This window comes from Acipenser ruthenus, chromosome 11 (assembly GCF_902713425.1).
Source record: "Acipenser ruthenus chromosome 11, fAciRut3.2 maternal haplotype, whole genome shotgun sequence".
Classification (NCBI taxonomy): domain Eukaryota; kingdom Metazoa; phylum Chordata; class Actinopteri; order Acipenseriformes; family Acipenseridae; genus Acipenser; species Acipenser ruthenus.
This window is the reverse complement of record NC_081199.1, coordinates 28,050,517-28,069,917: the sequence shown is the minus strand read 5'-3', so window position 1 is coordinate 28,069,917 and position 19,401 is coordinate 28,050,517. Positions and strand designations below refer to the sequence as shown.

At 36.1% G+C, this 19,401-nt stretch overlaps 1 protein-coding gene across 1 annotated transcript in view; it reads left to right on the top strand.

Moving 5' to 3' along the window:
• Positions 1–254: 254 nt before the first annotated feature.
• Positions 255–19,401, top strand: part of LOC117426954 (partitioning defective 3 homolog B) — a 242,904-nt gene continuing 223,757 nt past the window's right edge. The window contains exon 1 of the mRNA XM_034045222.3: positions 255–1,294. Coding sequence (XP_033901113.3) covers positions 1,178–1,294 — 117 coding nt within the window. The 5' untranslated portion in view covers positions 255–1,177. The remainder of the gene's footprint in view (positions 1,295–19,401) is intronic.

Sequence of the window (19,401 nt, the reverse complement as noted above, 5' to 3'; positions counted from 1 at the left end):
TGAACAGTTTCAAAACAAACATCATTTTTTAGAGTTTTAGCAAAAAAAAAAAAAAAGAAAATGTTTTAACAGGCCAAATTAAAATGAAACCTGAAATGGTAAATTATAATTGAAAATTACATTATGAATCGGTATAATAAATAATATGAACTATTTGAACCTGCCAATGCCTTGACAAATCTGTGGTAACACTGGTTTTGTACAGTTGTACAATACACATTGCTCTAGGCATTTGTTACTAATGTGGTGTACTGTCCCTTTAAGAGTTTGAGCTGCTGGCTTGTTTGAATGTTTGGATTGTGGAGGAGTTTTGGCGAAACTGCAGAGTTTGGAAATTATCTGCTTTATAATTTATAAAAGATTTAGAAAACTCATTTCTGTCAACAAGCCAGCATTAAGTTACTGGAACCTATCTGAAAAAGGAATAAAAGAAAATCTGGGAAATCCGGAAAAGAAGGACTGGGAAAAATACAAGAGAGAAAGAAAAGGAGAAGGGAAAACTGGAAACTTACTAACACAGCGCTGTGGGCTCCATCTTCAAAGTCGCAGGCCGTCATATACGAAATCTAACAAAACCATGAGAAGAAAACACGTTTTAGTCATCGGGTATCAATTCAGTTTTCATTTTAATTAAACCGGGTAGTGCACGCAACGTTTTCAAAGACTTGCCTGTTTTGTTTTTGTACTGTACGTCGTAATGTTTTGAAAATAACAAGGAATACACCGACTATTATACATGACAACATACCTTTTTAAAATTGAAATCATACAAATGAACAAGGGTGTACTTTTTAATTTTTAAATCGCATACAGGTTATAGTGTAATAGGCTAATTGTATAGTGAAATCATTTTCTTCCGGTTTTGGGAGGTCAAATGTTTTTTAAACGATAGTTGTTTTGTTTTTTTTTAAAACAAAATCAGACAAACATAATTTAAAGTAGTTTGTATTAAACTGTCTACGGCTTGTTCTAAGTATTTTGTTAACGTTTCTGAAACAGTTTTTACCTTGTACCTGATAGATAAGTGATGATTACACCTGTTGCTTCCCCCGTGTCTAACATGAACTGACCCTAAAAAGGCAACAGGAGGAGCGAATTTTACTGGCTGTAAATTAGTTTATTTGGCATTGACAGTGTTTTGTAAATATCCACGTTTGTTTATGAAAATAAACAGAAGATGAAAGTAACAGTCAGTTTTGGAAGGACTGGAGTGGTTGTCCCTTGCAGAGATGAGTGGACGGTCAGAGAGTTGATACAGCAAGCAACTCAAAGATACATTAAAACGCTGGAAAAGGTAAGTGTTGCAACTTGTTGTGTAAGCCGTTTGTTACTTGTGCTTGCCAGTCTAAGGTCGGTCTTTCTTTTGCTGATAGTAAAATAAAATACAACAATAAGTCGTGTTTTTTACATTTACATTTGAGAATAATATAATGTACAGCCCCTTTAAAAATGACATACACAGTGAATTCGTGCACCTGCGCCCTGCCTTACAATGCCAGTCTGTGTGTTCTTGGCAGAATGCTGCCGCCCAATCCGGTGACTTCATCATGCACTCATGGTCTCCTGACTAAACGTTTAACACTAGCGTCTCTGCATAAATAAGCAAATCAGATTAATCTAATCACTTGTTAAGTCAGTGTACAGTAAAAGTCTCATTTGGAATTTGTTCTGCAGCGTTTGAGTTTTGCTTATGGCTTGTCAGGTATCACGGGTGAAAGGTAGTTTGAACGAGTTATGGTTACATAAACAAACATAATGTAAATAACTTGCCGGTGACACACACACACCCCTGATCCGGGGACCCGGAAACTGTAGAAAGCAATTTCGCTTAGTGACTCAATGTGTGGCTTCAACTAACGTTATGTGTTATCTACCTGCTACATAAATAGGTATTGATTGCTTTGGTCTTTGAGCATGCTTGGACTGCTCTCAATACTTTTTTTTCAGTTATTGATTAACAACTCAAATTGTGTTTTTATTCCCTTTAATTGCAACTTCGTGCATAATTAGCAGTTTTTAGTAGTTCCCACAAACTCCTTTTTGATATGTTTACTTTTAAAATCCTTTTTTACTGTATTTGCCAATAAAATGTCATATGTATACCTACCATTGCCCTTATTACAGTGGTGCTATTTAGCTTTAGATGAATGTAAAAAAAAATAGATTATTGATAGTGTATGATAAGCTATATATAGTGTTTGTGGATATTGTCCACAAGGAAAGCAAGTTCTGTAACATCCAGAAAGGTTACAGGAGTTCCGCTGGACCAGCTTGCATGATTTATCTCATGAAATAAAATGGCAGACCTTAGAATTCATTAATTAGAAACACCCGCTGTAAGCCAGAACTGTCTTGTAATTGATGCGAGATAAAGCCTGTGGAAGTGTAAATTAACTGCAAAATAAGTTGTTATTTTCTTTTATTCTTCTGTCAAGGAAATAAGCAATCAATTACATAAAGCGTTGCATCCTAATCCTGTGCATTTTGTGACAATCTGTTGTGAAAAGTTGATGACATTTTCAAGCTCTGTTTAGCTCAGCGCTTACTAGGCTGGCAATTAATCATAGTTAACTTCTGCTTTTGGAAGATACATTTTTTAATGCACGTTAATCACACTCCTCTGTCTTGTCCCTATTAGCATACTGTAATTCATTTCCTGCGGCACCATTTTAATACGCTTGAGTACATGAAACTACAGTAAATAGCAAAGCACTCAAACTGAAGGACTTGTGAATGGGAAGTTCATTTTTAAAAAAACTTTGACAGTTCATTGGCTAGAAAGAGGGTTACTTGTATCTCCTGTCAAAGTGAGTTCCATTATCACAGAAGTGAATCTAGTCTGCTGTACCACCTGTGTGCTAAAATACACTTTCTAGTAGTTCTTCTGCTACAGACAACAACAATACAACAACAAATGAAACCTGTCAGTTTCGTCAGAGTACTCTTTTAGAAATTCAGGATTGCGGCAAACCCATGAATCAAGCTAAGTACGATACTGTAGCCAGTGCTGTTGCAAAGTGGATAGCTACCAACTGCAGACCCGTTAACATTGTAGCTTTGTTTTTATCTCAATAACCACATTTATTTTAAACAATATTATTTACAATTATTGGGGGGATATAACCGTTACTCAGTGACTGTTTTGTTTTATTTAGGCAATTTCAAGTTATTAATAAAAGATCATTTACAATTTATTATTATTATTATTATTATTATTATTATTATTATTATTATTATTATTATTATTTAAATTTAAATGAAAAACATCAGTTTATTAGTAAAGGAAACTGATCATTTTAAATGCAGTGAGGCGATTAATAAACTCCATTGTGAGGTAGCAGTTGGTTCAAACAATTTAACAACAAATGCCGGATTGTAAATACATATGAAACTATAAAGAGGGACCAACAAATAGGATCCAGAATCCAGAAATAGGAAAGCTGGGTTTTTATGCTAGGTTGTTTTTTGGATGATAACAATAGCATCTGTAATAAAACAAATGTAAATGAGATGGATGCAGTAATTGTATTAATTAAATATGCGATTAAAACCAAGATTAACTGAGATACATTTTTTTAATCTCAAGATTAATCGTGATTCATTTTTTTAATCACGACAGCCTTAGCGCATACACTTACAAACTTTATAATCTCAGACTGCATTAATCTATAGGTTGAATATGTGTAAAGAAGCGCACAAGAAGGATGAATAGTAGACTATAAGATATTGTATTGTACAATACACAAAAGCATCCATAAATTTAGAGGAGGCTATAGTGATACCATTTGGAGAAGATTCATGAAAACTCACAGTGTATGGCTGTCATGCAGAGAGAGATACAACATTTGCATATTTAGGAATAACATATATTGATTTGTTCCAGGTTTGATTATCTAAAGTTGTTGTATTTGCATTGCAGTGGTGACTGTTTGAGGTTTAAGGAAGTCTTTGAATTCTGGTGTCCCAGATAAAGGCCCACTTTACAACATCTCTAATGATGCACAACTCATTTAAAATAGATCAAAAGGAAAATTATTATTATTATTATTATTATTATTATTATTATTATTATTATTATTATTATTATTATTATTATTATTTATTTCTTAGCAGACGCCCTTATCCAAGGCGACTTACAATCGTAAGCAATAAATAAAAAGATGCAGAACATTTTATTCAAGAGCCACTGGTGTTAATTTTCACAAACAAATATTTTGTTTCAGTCCATTAGCTCAGTAGTACACTGTGTGTTAGCAGTCCTGTTGATTTAGAAGACTTTTCTTATGAATCTGGGACAGCATACTGTACTGCAACAGATCCACTGTTGTCTAGGCCCCCATTCTTGTCATAGCTTCCCCATTATTCTGATCCAATGCAATTCCAGGCATATGGATTACATAACCTGCATATTCCTCCCTCCAGCGATATACCTAAAATCTACTTTATGGTGCCAGGGATATTGCTGTTAGTGAACCCAAAAAATAGGAACTGTTACACGCTGATCGTGTCTGTCCATTCATCTCTCTGTCATACTCTACATGGTAAATATGTTTGTTGATGAATGGTGCTGGCGATAGTACTAGTAGGCATATGCAAACACCAACTTGCATCCCTAAAATGTTTTTAATCTTTCAGGTACTGTGTGATTATTTCAGGACCCTGTTGCACTGGTCATAGTTTCATTGATACAGGGTTGTAGCATGAATGTGTTTACCTGTAATAATGTGCATCGCAAATACTGATGTAATAAATCATTTAATTTAAATGATATACTTTGTATTGTTTTTTTAACAGTGGCACTGGCCAAGGTCCAGCCCCCCATATAAGAACATATGACAGTTTACAAACGAGACAAGGGCATTTGGCCATCCTGCTTGTTTTGTTGTTAGTAGCTCATTGATCCCAGAATCTCATCAAGCAGCATCTTGAAGGATCCAAGGGTGTCAGCTTCAGCAACATTACTGGGGAGTTGGTTCCAGACCCTCACAATTCTCTGTGTAAAAAAGTGCCTCCTGGTCACTCTTCTTTGCACTCTTTCTAGCGCAGCAATATCCTTTTTGTAGCAAGGTGACCAGAACTGAGCACAATATTCTAGATGAGGTCTTACTAATGCATTGTAAAGTTTTAACATTACTTCCCTTGATGTAAATTCAACACTTTTCACAATATATCCGAGCATCTTGTTGGCCTTTTTTTTTTATAGCTTCCCCACATTGTCTAGATGAAGGCATTTCTGAGTCAACATAAACTCCTAGGTCTTTTTCATAGATTCCTTCTTCAATTTCAGTATTTCCCATATGATGTTTATAATGCACATTTTTATTGCCTGCGTGCAGTACCTTACACTATTCTCTATTAAGTGTAATTTGCCATGTCTGCCCAGTTCTGAATGCTGTCTAGATCATTTTGATTTACCTTTGCTGCTGCAACAGTGTTTGCCACTCCTCCTATTTTTGTGTTGTCTGCAAATTTAACAAGTTTGCTTACTAGACCAGAATCTAATTCATTAATGTAGATTAGGAAGAGCAGAGGACCTAAGACTGATCCCTGTGGTACTCCACTGGTTACCTCGCTCCATTTTGAGGTTTCTCCTCTAATCAGTACTTTCTGTTTTCTACATGTTAAGGACTCCCTAATCCATGTGCATGCATTTCTTAGAATCCCTACTGCATTCAGTTGGAGAATGAATCTTTTATCATATGCTACAGTATGGTAGTAAGTTTACTGTTTTTTTTTATTATTTTTTATTTATATTGAACAGACCATTCTTCAGTTTCCCAAATAGTCAAAGGTTTTGGCAGAAAGTAGCAATGGATTTATCAGGGGTCAGAATGGAACACATTCCAGTGAAGGAATGTTGGAAGCTTAAGTATCTTTTGTCCCAGCAGAGGTGGCTGAATGAGACCTAAAGTTGTCTTTGATAATAAAAATGTAGATGCTTGGTTAGGGTGTGCTGGTTCAAAAACTCTACTTACAAAGAGTTAATGACAAAGGAAATTACTATGTTCACGATGTTTGTTGTTAAATGGCATGTATTATCAACCAAAGTTTGGTGGTTTATTGTTAACCTTTTCCAGATCATATTATTTGAACTTTTGTATGCATTACTGGTTATCAAAGAAACTTTCTGTGAACAGGTCAACAGTGCATATTCTGTGCTGACTAGTCAGAAAAAAAAGTTTTTTTTTCTTTGTTCTAAAGTTTTGTTTAAAAGGGCAGAAATTCCCCAGAGAAACTAGAGTCAAAATACATTTCTCAGAAAATTAGTTGGTAGGAAATTTGCACATCATACAGAATGAGATTCAGTCATAGTTAGTGTCCATGAACAGATTTACTGTATAGTTAATTGTAATTAAATACTTTATGCACTAGTACACTTAAAATAAGTTTCCTGTGGCCTACAGTACATATGTTGTAACAATCATTTACAGTATCTATGGAAATTAATTGAATATTTTTGTAATCATTTGGTGTGTTTGATATTTAACAGTGAACAGCAGCCTGTGCAGTTGCAAGTCATCTAGTTATGAAAAAGCAATGTGGAGCATTTGCCTTGGAACGATGGTAAATAGCAATGGTAAACTAGATATATTGTTCCCTTTGTGAAACAGTATTACTGCATACGTTCTGTAGCTGTTTTCTCCTGGGTGCAATTCTGATGGTATTTCAGCTGTCCATCAATGGTCAGAGAAAAGACAAAACCCCAAAGCCGCATTTCCAGAGATTCGAGATTTCCCCAGTCCCCTGATTTAGGAGTGCTAACTGTGATTTAGCAGGCTAGGCTTTTAAGTGTGAATATCGAGGGCTGCCATCTGACCTTATTATAATAATAATAATAATAATAATAATTTGTCTCTTGTCTCTTGCTCGCTCGTCATGGTGTAAGGCATAAATCAGCAGAGAGTTTAGATACCAGCCCAATGGAACGTGTCTGGAATTCTAGTGTTGTTAGGCCCATAAATCTAAATGTTTACAAAGGTGTTGAACTGTCTTGCTAGGCCTGAAATAAGATTTTTTTTTTTTTTTCTGAGGTCATGTTAAATTGCACCCATGCTGTGGTAATCATTTCGATGGTGAATTACAGTACCAAGACCTGCAGGACAAATCATTTTAAAAGCCTCTTCCGATGATTGTATAATCCAGGTATGAGAGGAGATTTATGAAAATAAATAGAAGCTCTTTGTTCCTTCGATACAGTGGAATTCCTAATGATTGATCACATCCTTCTGTTTTTGTTAATTTACTAGTTCATGGTTTTTTCTTGTCCATGCTCCTAAATGGCAGTGGCACAGACCATCAGAGATGACGCCCCGTCTATCTAGATTGAAATGAGTTGCAGGAAATTATTTTACTTTCATTTGGGAATATTGACTTGTTAAACTCCCACTTATTACTTGACCCGTGCTCATTAGAGACCACTCCCTTTCCAACTGGCAGAACGTTATGTTTAGCCCAGTGGATGTCTATGGTATGTGTGCGCCATTGCTTTAACATGCAAACTGAATAATGCAAAAGTATCAAAGAAAAGTGTAAATGTTGATATCCTTATTAAGGGTTAACTCTCATTTACGTAAAAATAGGTCTAACCTATTTAATGACATTCTCTGCATCTGACCTCAGCAAACCTTTGGACCGCTATAATGTTCTTGTAAACTATATTGTATGTGCTTCCCAGTTTAATAATTTATATGTGTGATAATCACTATCGTTCCCTCCTGCTGCTCTACCCATACAGCAGATTAGAGGCTTTCATCCTTAATTTGCCACAAGCAGAACGCAAAGTCATATAGCTTCACTGGGCTGTCATTGATGTTCACCAACAGATACATACTGTATGAAACGTGGATGAGTTGAGAGTGTGTATTTTTGCTGCAGTTTCCAAGTAAAATACTCTGATTTCAATATAAAACATGTGTAACTGGTTGTGAAAGCACATGTGGGTGGATAGGGATTAGTCTTGTAATTTCCCCCCCCCCCCCTCTGAAAGCTGCAGTGAGTCAGTGGGGTACTGAGTAATGATGGAATGGTGGTGCAACAAAAAGTAACAAGCTATTTTCCCACAGTCAAGTCCAGTATTTTACTAAGATGTAAATCCTTCATCTCTGTTTACTATATTCAGTTTAGCCTGTGTGCACTCCATCAGCTTAGTTTACAATTTCTAAATATAGTTTATTTATTTAAGAAATAGGTTGTACACAGGTACTGTAGTTCAAAATAAATTATAATTCAGAACACACAATTGGAAGGCTTCTCAGTACTTGGTATTATACCCTGTTTTCAACCTGGGCTAATGAAATAAACTTATATACCAGCAACAAATACAGTGCCTTGCAAAAGTATTCAGACCCCTGACAAATTCTCTCATATTACTGAATTACAAATGGTACATTGAAATTTCGTTCTGTTTGATATTTTATTTTAAAACACTGAAACTCAAAATAAATTATTGTAAGGTGACATTGGTTTTATGTTGGGAAATATTTGTAAGAAAAATAAAAAAAAACTGAAATATCTTGCTTGCATAAGTATTTAACCCCAGTGCTGTGGAAGCTCCCAGTTTACACCGATGAAAGAAATTGCCCTAACAAGGACACAATTACCTTACCATTGGCCTCCACCTGTGAACCATTAAAGTTGCTGTCATATTTTCTGGATAAAAACCCCACTGTTGAAGGATCATTGGTCAGGCTATGAATCTGAAGGGAAATGAAGACCAAAGAGCATTCTACAGAAGTTAGAGATAAAGTAATACAAATGCATAGATTAGGGAAAGGGTACAAAATAATATCCAAGTGTTTGGATATTCCAGTGAGCACAGTTGGATCAATAATCAGGAAGTGGAAGCTGCATCACACCACCCAGGCACTGCCAAGAAAAGGCCGACCCTCAAAACTCAGTGCTCAAACAAGAAGGAGACTTGTGAGAGAAGCCACAGAGAGGCCAACAATCACTTTGAAGGAGCTACAGAGTTCAGTGGCTGGGAGTGGAGTAATGGTGCACCAGTCAACCATATCAAGAGCTCTGCATAACACTGGCCTATATGGGAGGGTGGCAAGAAAGAAGCCGTTACTCAAAAAGTAGTGGTCAGATGAGACCAAGATAGAGCTTTCTGGCCAAAACTCAAAGCGCTATGTGTGGCGCAAACCTAACACTGCCCATGCCTCCAGACGCACCATCCAGCAGCATCATGCTGTGGGGATGCTTCTCATCAGCAGGGACTGGGCATCTTGTTAAAATTGAAGGAAGAATGGATGGAGCAAAATACAGGGAAATACTGCAAGAGAACCTGCTTCAGTCCGCTAAAAAACTGAAGCTTGGGAGGAAATTCACCTTTCAGCAGGACAATGATCCCAAGCACAAGGCCAAAGCAACATTGGAGTGGCTCAAGAACAAAAATTTGAATGTCCTACAGTGGCCCAGTCAAAGTCCTGATCTCAATCCCATTGAGAATCTGTGGCACTATTTGAAAATTGCGGTCCACAAGCGTCATCCAACCAACCTGAACAACCTGGAGCAAATCTGCCAAGAAGAATGGGCCAAAATCACACCGACACTGTGTGCAAAGCTGGTACCTACTTACCCCAAAAGACTTAAAGCTGTTATTGCAGCGAAAGGTGGCTCTACCAAATATGAATGTGTGGGGGTTGAATACTTATGCAAGCAAGATATTTCAGTTTTTTATTTTTCTTAAAAATATTATCCAACATAAAACCAATGTCACCTTACAATAATTGATTTTGAGTTTCAGTGTTTTAAAATAAAATATCAAACAGAACTTTTGCAAGGCACTGTATGTAAAAGACAAAACAACTGTCCACACCTTTAACCTTTACACACTGACGTACATACCAGTTACCACATGTGTTTACACACACATGCCTGCTTATCATTCTTTTGACATTGTTTCCCTTTGAGAAACCTGCCCCCAGAACAAAAGTATAGCCTGTTCAAACTGTTTCAGTTGTAACAGTACAGCAGCTGTGGGGACCCCGCTGCTATTCTACTGCCTGCAGAATCAACACAGGAATCTCGCTAGTTTAATATGCAAAAATCAACAGCTTGACATGCACAGCTTGATCTTTTTATATGAAGTCTGTGAATGGTTGTAATAATAGAGTACACTTCTGCCTATTAAAAGCTGTGTGCATCAGTTGAGCTTTTACTGTTGTTGGGACATAGTATTATATTTTAATGACAACTATAAAACAATTTGGAAGAAGGCGACCTGTAATGCTGTTAAATTAAAATAGAAGAAATTAAACCAGTGTTTTTATGAAAGATTGCTGTCCACTCCCTCAGATGTTTTTTATGCTTGATTTAAAACTGTTTTTGCCTCATTTTTTCAGCATCTAACTCTTTCATACATTGTTATACCAAAGTGTTTTTTTGTTTTAATTTAAATATAACCTCTTCTAATGAGCACCCTTAAACATCTGGTAATCTCTTGCAGCAAGCACCAACAGTGCAAAAGCCTTCAGTGCAGCACATCACGTCATGCCGCTCTGAATTTTCACAAAGCACAAGGGAATTTTGCCTACAAGTGATGGATGAAAATTAAATATTTACCATGCAGGTTATACTAGGTTGTACTTGCCTATTGGCTCATTGACACATGGCTTGTTTTAAGGAGATTTTTTGTCGTCCCCCCACTTTTCATAATTTTTTTTTTTTTTATGTGAGCGCCATCTTAAAGATCACCCTCACATTAAAATGTGGATGCAAAGGATCTTTAGAATGATCAGTACAAAGATTTCTGATCGAGTCACAGCCCTGAGAAGATGGTTCAGATGACAGCACTGTCTAATATAATAACAGTTTTTGACTGATATATTTTTATTGGGCAAGGTACTTTAATTCTGCTTTATATAATGTATTGGATTTTGCATAATACACTACTTGTGTAATTACTTTGTTTTGGACCATGTGTTGCCAGAGATGCATCCTAATGAGATTTTACCAGATGGTTTAAAATACTAGTAATAATAATAATTAGGATCAGCAGTACAGTGAATTGTTTATTTAAAGACATTGGGAGGTAGGGGGCTGGGGGATACAACTTTTAAATAGAGTAAAACATTAAACAGAACAGCGAATTGTGTACAAGTTATGAGTACTAAAGAATGAAAAGGTGCATGTGTAATAAAATGGATAACTTCTGTCCCTTTCAGTGTGACCTCATCACCCATTCCTTCTGGACTAATGATTTGACCTCTTATAAATACCCTGCCCATTATTGGAGGCGATGTGTTACTAGTATGAACTGTATGACACACTGTATTCAGAGGAATGATTACATACGTTTATTAAAACATTCAATAAATAAAAAGCACAAGGCCAACTTGTGAATAACTTAACATTATACTGCTAGAACTGTTTTTTTCTAATTATGGCAGATGTCTTTAGTCTTTTTGGCTGTGAAATCAAAAACACATTAGTTTTACCAGGGACGTAATATGCAGTATAATTATGATACAACTTTAGAATCAATAAACGGTGCCTGCTGTAGTTACTGTGTGTGTGTGTGTGTGTGTGTGTGTGTGTGTGTTTTAATTATAGTTTTGAGAAATTATAATGGGTAAAAAATGTAAACGACCTTTCCTCCCATGACCTTTTCCTTAAAGGGTGAAAAGAACAGATACTCTGAGAAGAATGCATGCTTGTTTCCATTTGGCTACACATGGGACAATATAACCTTTACATATGTGCTAACAATTCACTTAAAAACAAGCTGCTGGATTCCCCTGTGATAAAACAGTTACAGGTTAAGGTCAATTGAAATAGCATTTCATTTGCATGACTCGTTTGTTTAATTTGTTAAAAAAGCTTATAAAATAATTTATGGTAGTACAATAGAGAGTTTCAGTTTTGACTGATAATAAAACACCCCAGAAACCAATAAAGTTGTTATTTTTCATCTACAAAAAGTATTCCAATTAAAAAAAAAATTGAATAAAAAGCTCACAAAAGTGGCAGCAGAATAAAAACTACATGTATTCCTAAATAGGGCATCTGACATTTGTATTGCTACTGTAATATTTGTAGGTACAGTAAATAATGAATAATCCTGGTTTTCTAGTAATTTCATGAATACCTTTAAGAACACACACAGGGTTCCTTGTTGGCCTTTGTGTAGGTTTGTTTCAATACAAGTTGTATAGCTGTCTTCTCAAAAATACCAGTGGTTTAAAAGACAAGCTGGCTTGGTACCTTTCACTTTAAGCTATGGTCAAAATGGCTCTAATATTTAACATTGTAGATAATTATTTATCTGGTTTGCCAGAAGGAATTGATATTATGAAACCCTTGCAACTGTATGACCTTTTAATTAAAGGTAGATATTAATTTCTGGCTTATTCTATGGCAGAAGTGTTTGAGACCTGTTACCTCTTTTGAACTTTTCAGTTAGTTTATATTCTCCCTCGAAAATGTACTTTCTTTCTTAAATCTGGCTTCCAGTTTATCTTCCAAAGAATGTGCGTTTTGAATGCATTGGGGAAGTTGGTTTGGAAACGCCTTCATGAATTCAAACCCAAAGATCTCTTACTCAATGTGCCCTAGAGTGCCAGTTGTGATGGTGAACACTTGCACAATAGTAATTGGATTGGGGCCACTAGAACTCTTCACAATAACTTTCGATCACATACAATCTTGTTATACTTGAACCGACAAACAAGTAAAAACAAAACAAAACAAAAAAAACAACTTTTAAATCTCAATCTACTAAGTCTCCCGGCTCCCGTTTTAACATTCGCTGTATTTTAATATGATGTGTTGCAGAAGCAATTAGCGTTTAGATAATGCCATCGCCAGCACAATGTTAAGTTATTTGTATAGATAGTATAATTGATATCCCAGCTAAAACATGTAAAGGTTACCATTACTGCTGTGTGACTGATGGTATGGACAGCATGCAAATAGTGTAGAATTAAAGTGTTCCAGCTATTCTGCTCGGGCTGTTCTTCAGATTTATGAAGCTATTGTATTGCCTGCAAATGAGCACATCTCTCATTCAGTATTGTGTATCATCGTTCAAAGCTACGACTCCTTTATAATCATTCTATCACCTCCAGATATACCACATGAAGCAGCTGCTGAGTGCAGTGCTGTTAATTACCAGATTTGCTTATCATAGAAGTTTCTGTATCGTTTTGTTATGCTAATCCTGTGACTGTGCGTGTTGTTGCTGTATAATTTGTTTCTGGATTAAAAAGTAATAAGTTTAAGGCAAATTATAATACTTGTCATTTAATGCTGTCCTTTTTAGGAAAGCACTGTACTAGATACTTCTTAATACTGCAATTTTGGATAATTTACTGTAAACGTTTAATTAAAATAACTTGTGTCTTGATGTTGACACGCTGATATAGCTGAGAGACTTTCTTTTAAGGGGAGCTTATATTGTATGTTTTTGTAAATTCACCTCTAGCTTTTTCAGTATACTGACTTGCTTTGAGATATACAGTTATACCCCTTTTTCACAAAAAATATAATGACTGGTTTAAGACATTTTTTAAAGTCCATTTTGATTAATTAAATCAAATGTGTACATCATAAAAATAAAAAAATCAACTTTTTAGTGAAGATTAGAAGTTGATTCTTGTTTTTCAGAAAACTGTTTAACCTAAGTAAACATTTATAAACACGCTTCAGAAAACTGTCCTTACAAACAGTCTCTAAGGTTTTGTGAATAAGACCCATTGATTTCATACTCATATTTAGTACACAAATGTATTCTATGATTCTCTAGGGCAAGTTTAATTGAGGGGACCATGCAAGAAAAATGTACTGTTTTGTGGCAGTAATATTACAAGCTTCTGCACTGTCAGGACCTCGTATCTCAGAGGTCATTTGAAGCATTGACTTTATCTTTGTAGAGTTGTATAAACGCAGCAAACTAAATGTGTCTGACGTAGAAATTAAGCTATTCTCAAACAATTAAATATTTTCTAAACATGTGATGTTTCCATTTTATAAAAATAACCATTTTGCATGTACATGCTCATATCAAATATTACTGGCCACTAGAGTTTTAATAAAGAAAAAACAGAAATGGTTCTATTGGCAGCATAGCGACAGCAGCCTATCGCCAAGCCCAATGATTGATTCTGTTGCAGTTAGACTCTGAGCGAAGGCAGCAAATAACTGAATTTAAAATAATAATAATAATAACTCCAACACATTAGACAGGAAATCCAAAAGTTTTAAAAACATTTAATGACTGTAACTAGAGGAAGCAGGGAATTTACTTGGAGACAACTTCATTGACTTACCTAGTTTTATCTCACTTTCCAATTTTACATATTCATTGTATCTGAGGTGCTATTCCAGTTCCACTATAACTGTAGTTTATAATGTAACTGACCACCCAGACATTTACTGGGTAACATAACAAAGTTTCTTCTCTTACTGATTTTCTAAATGAGGAACAGAAGATTTTCTCTACTTCCCTGAACAAATTAGGGACAGCAGTCTTTGTATCCCTGTGGAAGAGATACAGAATCTACCAGACTTGTCATGCCAAATCTGGGCTGTCTTGACTCACCATGGTTGCTCAACACCCTATAACAGTGTTATATGGCAGATACGGTATCAACCCCCATAAAGCTGCCCTCAAATAGCAGACATGCTATAAAGTTTTCCTGACATGCTGCAGCTGGGACTGATGCAAACAAGAGTTTATACAGCATGACGTGACCTGTGGGAGGAAGTTATTGTGAGTCTTTCAGGAAGTTATCAGGTTGCTCAAAAGGGCCAGCAAATTACAAAGACAAATGCGGACTGGTCCTTTGCTGTTTTTTCATTAAATAGAGCTTTGTCAAACATAGGAATGTTAAGTAGGCTGCCAAACGAAATGATGTCCTTGAAAACACAATGCTTCAAACCTGGAGTCAGAGTGTCAAACTATGCTGCTATAAAAGCAAATATCAGTGCAATGTAGAATGTTTTGTTTCTTTTGGCCACAAACTTGGAACCTTCAATACTACAAGTGGAATGCATACTATCATTTAGGCTAAATCATATACACAATAAACATACACTCATGCCTTTTGCACATACACCAAATGTAAACATGCTTCCATCATGAACAATGCCCTTAAAATATCAAGTTGTCTTGTCTGCACATGTAGTCTTCAACCGTCACAAGTTGCACGGTAAACCTAACTGGTAGGTCCATTTCAAGTCAGTCCAGTTGTACAGCTATGATTTTTATTATTAATTGTACATATAAATTCCATACTAATACATACTATAATTTAGTAAAACAGTGATTCACACCTTTTGATAATATTTAATATAGGTATGCTTTGTTTTTTTTCCCCCTGAAACCAGCCATGCAAAGTGCCTTTGTAATCACTTTGTACAGTATGTATTAGTTGTAATAAATACAGTATGTCCTGGGTGACAGACCTGAAACCTGTTTTTTTCCATACTGAGTGTGGCAAAAGGTGTATTTTAGATCTTTGCTATCTGGGGCTGTTCTGTGTCTTCGATATTTTGTTATTCTCTTGAGATACGCGTTTGCAAAATGGCTTAATTCCTGTGAAAATAGTACTTTTTCATGTTCTATCATGTAAAACATGGTATAACTGGCAAATTAATTTTTTGTACTTTGTGGGTTTCTATAGCAGCTGTTTGTTCTGTCTCTTGTAGTAGTTACATAGAGCTTAACAAGAATAACAGCAGGCATTATGAATGTACAGTATGTGTATGTAGTTCCAGCAACATTGTATTGCCTTTCAAACTATTTTATTATGTGCTTAATCACACCTAATTTTACATACGCTAGAGACTACTGTTTTTCTCTTTTTTGGCTGTGAAATCAAAAACACGTTAGTTTTGCCAGGGAGTCATAAGACATAATATGTAGTATAATTATGATACAACTTTAGAATCAATAAACAGTGCCTGCTGTAGTTACTGTGTGTGTGTGTGTGTGTGTGTGTGTGTGTAATTATAGTTTTGAGAAATTATAATGGATAAAAAAGGTAAACAGCCTTTTAGGATCTTCTTCCCCATGACCTTTTCCTCCAGGTTCAATTTCTCCAGCATTCAATTCCAATCTGAAAAAATATAGAAACAGTCTGATTTGTTCTCATTGTAATTTGTACTGTACTTCTGTATTGAAATTGCAATATAACGAAGAATGGAACACAAAGCCTGACTTGCCTAGCTTACTCAAAGTAAGCAATATTGTGTGTGTTTGTATACAAAACATTTTATTATTTTATTAATTTAGTGACCAATTATTATTTTCATTTATTTTCCCCCAATTTGGAATGTCCAGCTTTATAATATAAAGCTATAATCGCTTTTACGCCGAACAATCCAGAGCAGAGATGGGCGGGTTACCGATCCCGGAGAACAGAGACCAGCCCTGCCTCTTATCCACACTGAATGTGCTTGGTGTCTGGCCAGTAGGGTTCGCTGTTGTGCGATGAGGCGAAGCATTCACTGCTGGTTTCCCGTCCCCCACCCCTGGAGTGTCAGCAAAGTTCGGCCTCTTTGCACAGCCCGTACGCGAACTGGCAGCATCCAAGCTGTATGACTTAGTGGCAGCACTTTAACTGGATGAGCCACTCGGGGACCCCCTATACAAAAATGTTTTAACCCCTTATTATATGGTAGTGTAAAGCTGTAGATCCCTTGGCATTCAGTGGCATTTGTGCTAGAATTAGATTTAGTGAAGCGATAAATAACTATTTGAACCACAAACAGGACTGAATTGGTCTTTGCAGGATTGGGGTGAAAATCAGATTAGGCTAGTTTGGCCCATTGCACTCCGGCAACCACTACTGGCCAGAAGGCACTTGACAAGTACAGCAGGAGACTTTCCAGGCAGGGCCTGAACCACCATGCTTCAGCAGCTTGGTAACATTTGTTCCTTAGGGGTCTCACTGTGGGAACTGAGGTTTTCAGTAAATCTTCAGTCCACTTGAATGTTAAATTGACTGCAGCACTGAGGCGATGTTTGAAATGGGCATTTCAAATTAGGTAGAAAAAGCAAGGTTAAAACTGATCCAAGATTGAACAAAAACTAAATTTGAACACAGTTTTGATTAGTGTGTCTCTGTGTGAGTGGTCTGCAGTCCTCTAGGAATTGAGCTGAGGCTAAAGCTGATTTAAGCACAGGGTCTCTTGGGGTGAATATTTTTCAACTAGCAACAGTACTGGCGCTGCACCTAAGGAGATGTAATAGAGCTAAGACAGATCGTTGTGTCATTTGCTCTTTTGGACTGTGTTGGCTTCATTATATATAATGAAATTACAATGTCAACAGAGTCTAGAAACATCATCTAGTTTGTGTGTGTTTTTTTTTTTTGTTTTTGTTTTTTTTTTAATCATTTTAAGTTCCCGTAATCTCAGACTTGCCTGTTTTAATACTGTTTTAAGCTCCTTGGTGAAAACTAGTTTTCTATGAATGTGTTGAAGTATAATATTGCCAGGAGATAAGAGTACAATTAATGTCCCCATTCTAAACCCCTTCCGTCTCTCTGTCTGCACTTTCAGTATTTCATTGTTGGCTTAGGACTTATCTTTGTTTGCCTGTCAGTGTTCTGGGGAGATCTCTGAGCATAGTAAACAGAGTGGTCTGTCTTATTAGGTCCACAATTGCTGTAACTCTGTATTATGTCTAGATAGCCACAGTTCTCTAACTGAGGATAAGATCTTAAATCCTTCAGGCTTAGAGGCAAGTGAAGAGAACACTGATTGAATACCTGTTCTTAGAATTCCTATAAGAACATGCATGTAGTTTGTGTTTGTGCTGGTTATTACATTTCAACATAACATCAGTTCTATATATTCTAGTGGTGCGTACACAAAATTGATATACCTGTAGCAATACCCTTCCCCCATTCAATTCAATTCCATTCTAATCATGCAACAACATAATCGTTCATCTCTGCATGCCCCATCTCTCTCTCTCTTGCTACAGTATATTGATATGATTGATACCACAGAATTGAATGCCATATTGTGACATGAGTCCCAGCAATTATACTTTTCTAGACAAGCTCAAAGTCAAGTAAAGACTGATGATAAACATGATAACATTAAATAAGCAATGGAACTTAGAACCACTCTGAAAATAATTATCATTTAATTTTAATATTTTTATATTGCTGGTTTCTGAATGATTGATTGCTAGCATACAATTGTAGAAATCATATTTAAAGCCACTTGTTCTTTTAATGCATAGTGTGGCAGAAGCCAAAAAAATTACCAACCACTTCAGCATAGAGTTAGTTAGACAATTGTCCTGTAAACAAAGTATTGTATCTGGTCTTGTAAATTTATAAGTGTCTTCGACAAGGTGAAGAAGAATGATCCCAAAGCATAAACGCCTCTTGGACCAGGGTTTAGAGTACAGTATGCTGGCGTAGGTGCGATACACTGAGTTTGACTTGGTAACTGATAAACGGTACTAATCTTCAAAGAGACTTGTGCCAGGCAACTCTATTAACATCTGATTATCACCATGCTCATTATGTTGTCCCCTTCCTTCTTCTATGAACGTGCAAATGACATGACAAGCGAGAAACCGCATACACATTATTGGTAGGTTAATTGGAAGGTCTTGATTTTTAGTACTGTTCTCTTTCCCTGTTTAAAGCTGCAGTGTCCCGCTCACGTTTTTGTACTAAATATGATTCCTGGTTTCCTTACTTATTTTACCTTTTTCTGCCCTCTGCTTCATTACACTACTCGGAGGTATGACAATATATTTTGAAGCCTTGACTATATCACACCTTTTAGTCAGTATCAGAGAATCTTCAGTTCTGGACAGGTACTTTTTGGTTTCCTGTTGCATCTTTGGAAGAATCTAAAAAATGTGACTGGATTGGTTGGTGTGTTATTCCCATCAAAGATTTTTTTTTTTCCAATGCCACCCGATCTATTTGGTTTAAGTTAGCACGTTGTTTTACTAAAAGTACATATTTGATAACATTCCAGTCCCATGAACCTCTGCCACTGACTGACTCACTGTGTGACCCTGAGCAAGTCACTTAACATCCTTGTGCTCCATCCTGTGGATGAGATGTTAAATCAATGTCCTTTTGTGAGTGACTCTGCATATAATGCACAGTTCACAGCCTACCTCTGTAAAGCGCTTTGTGATGGTGGTCCACTATGAAAGGCGCTATATAAAAATAAAGATTATTATATTATTTTCAGTTTTATTACTGTACAAAGAGAGGTGGCCCAGTTGGTTAAAGTTACATACATTATGTAATTCCTTGAACCGTACTTTGCAGTGTATGTTTTGCAAGTCATATTATGCTGACAACAACAACAAAAAAGAAAATGCAAGTGATGGAATTGTTTATTCAGCCTTTAATACATCATCATTTCACATCTGGAGATCAGGGTTTGAATCCAGCTCTAGTCACAATTCAATTA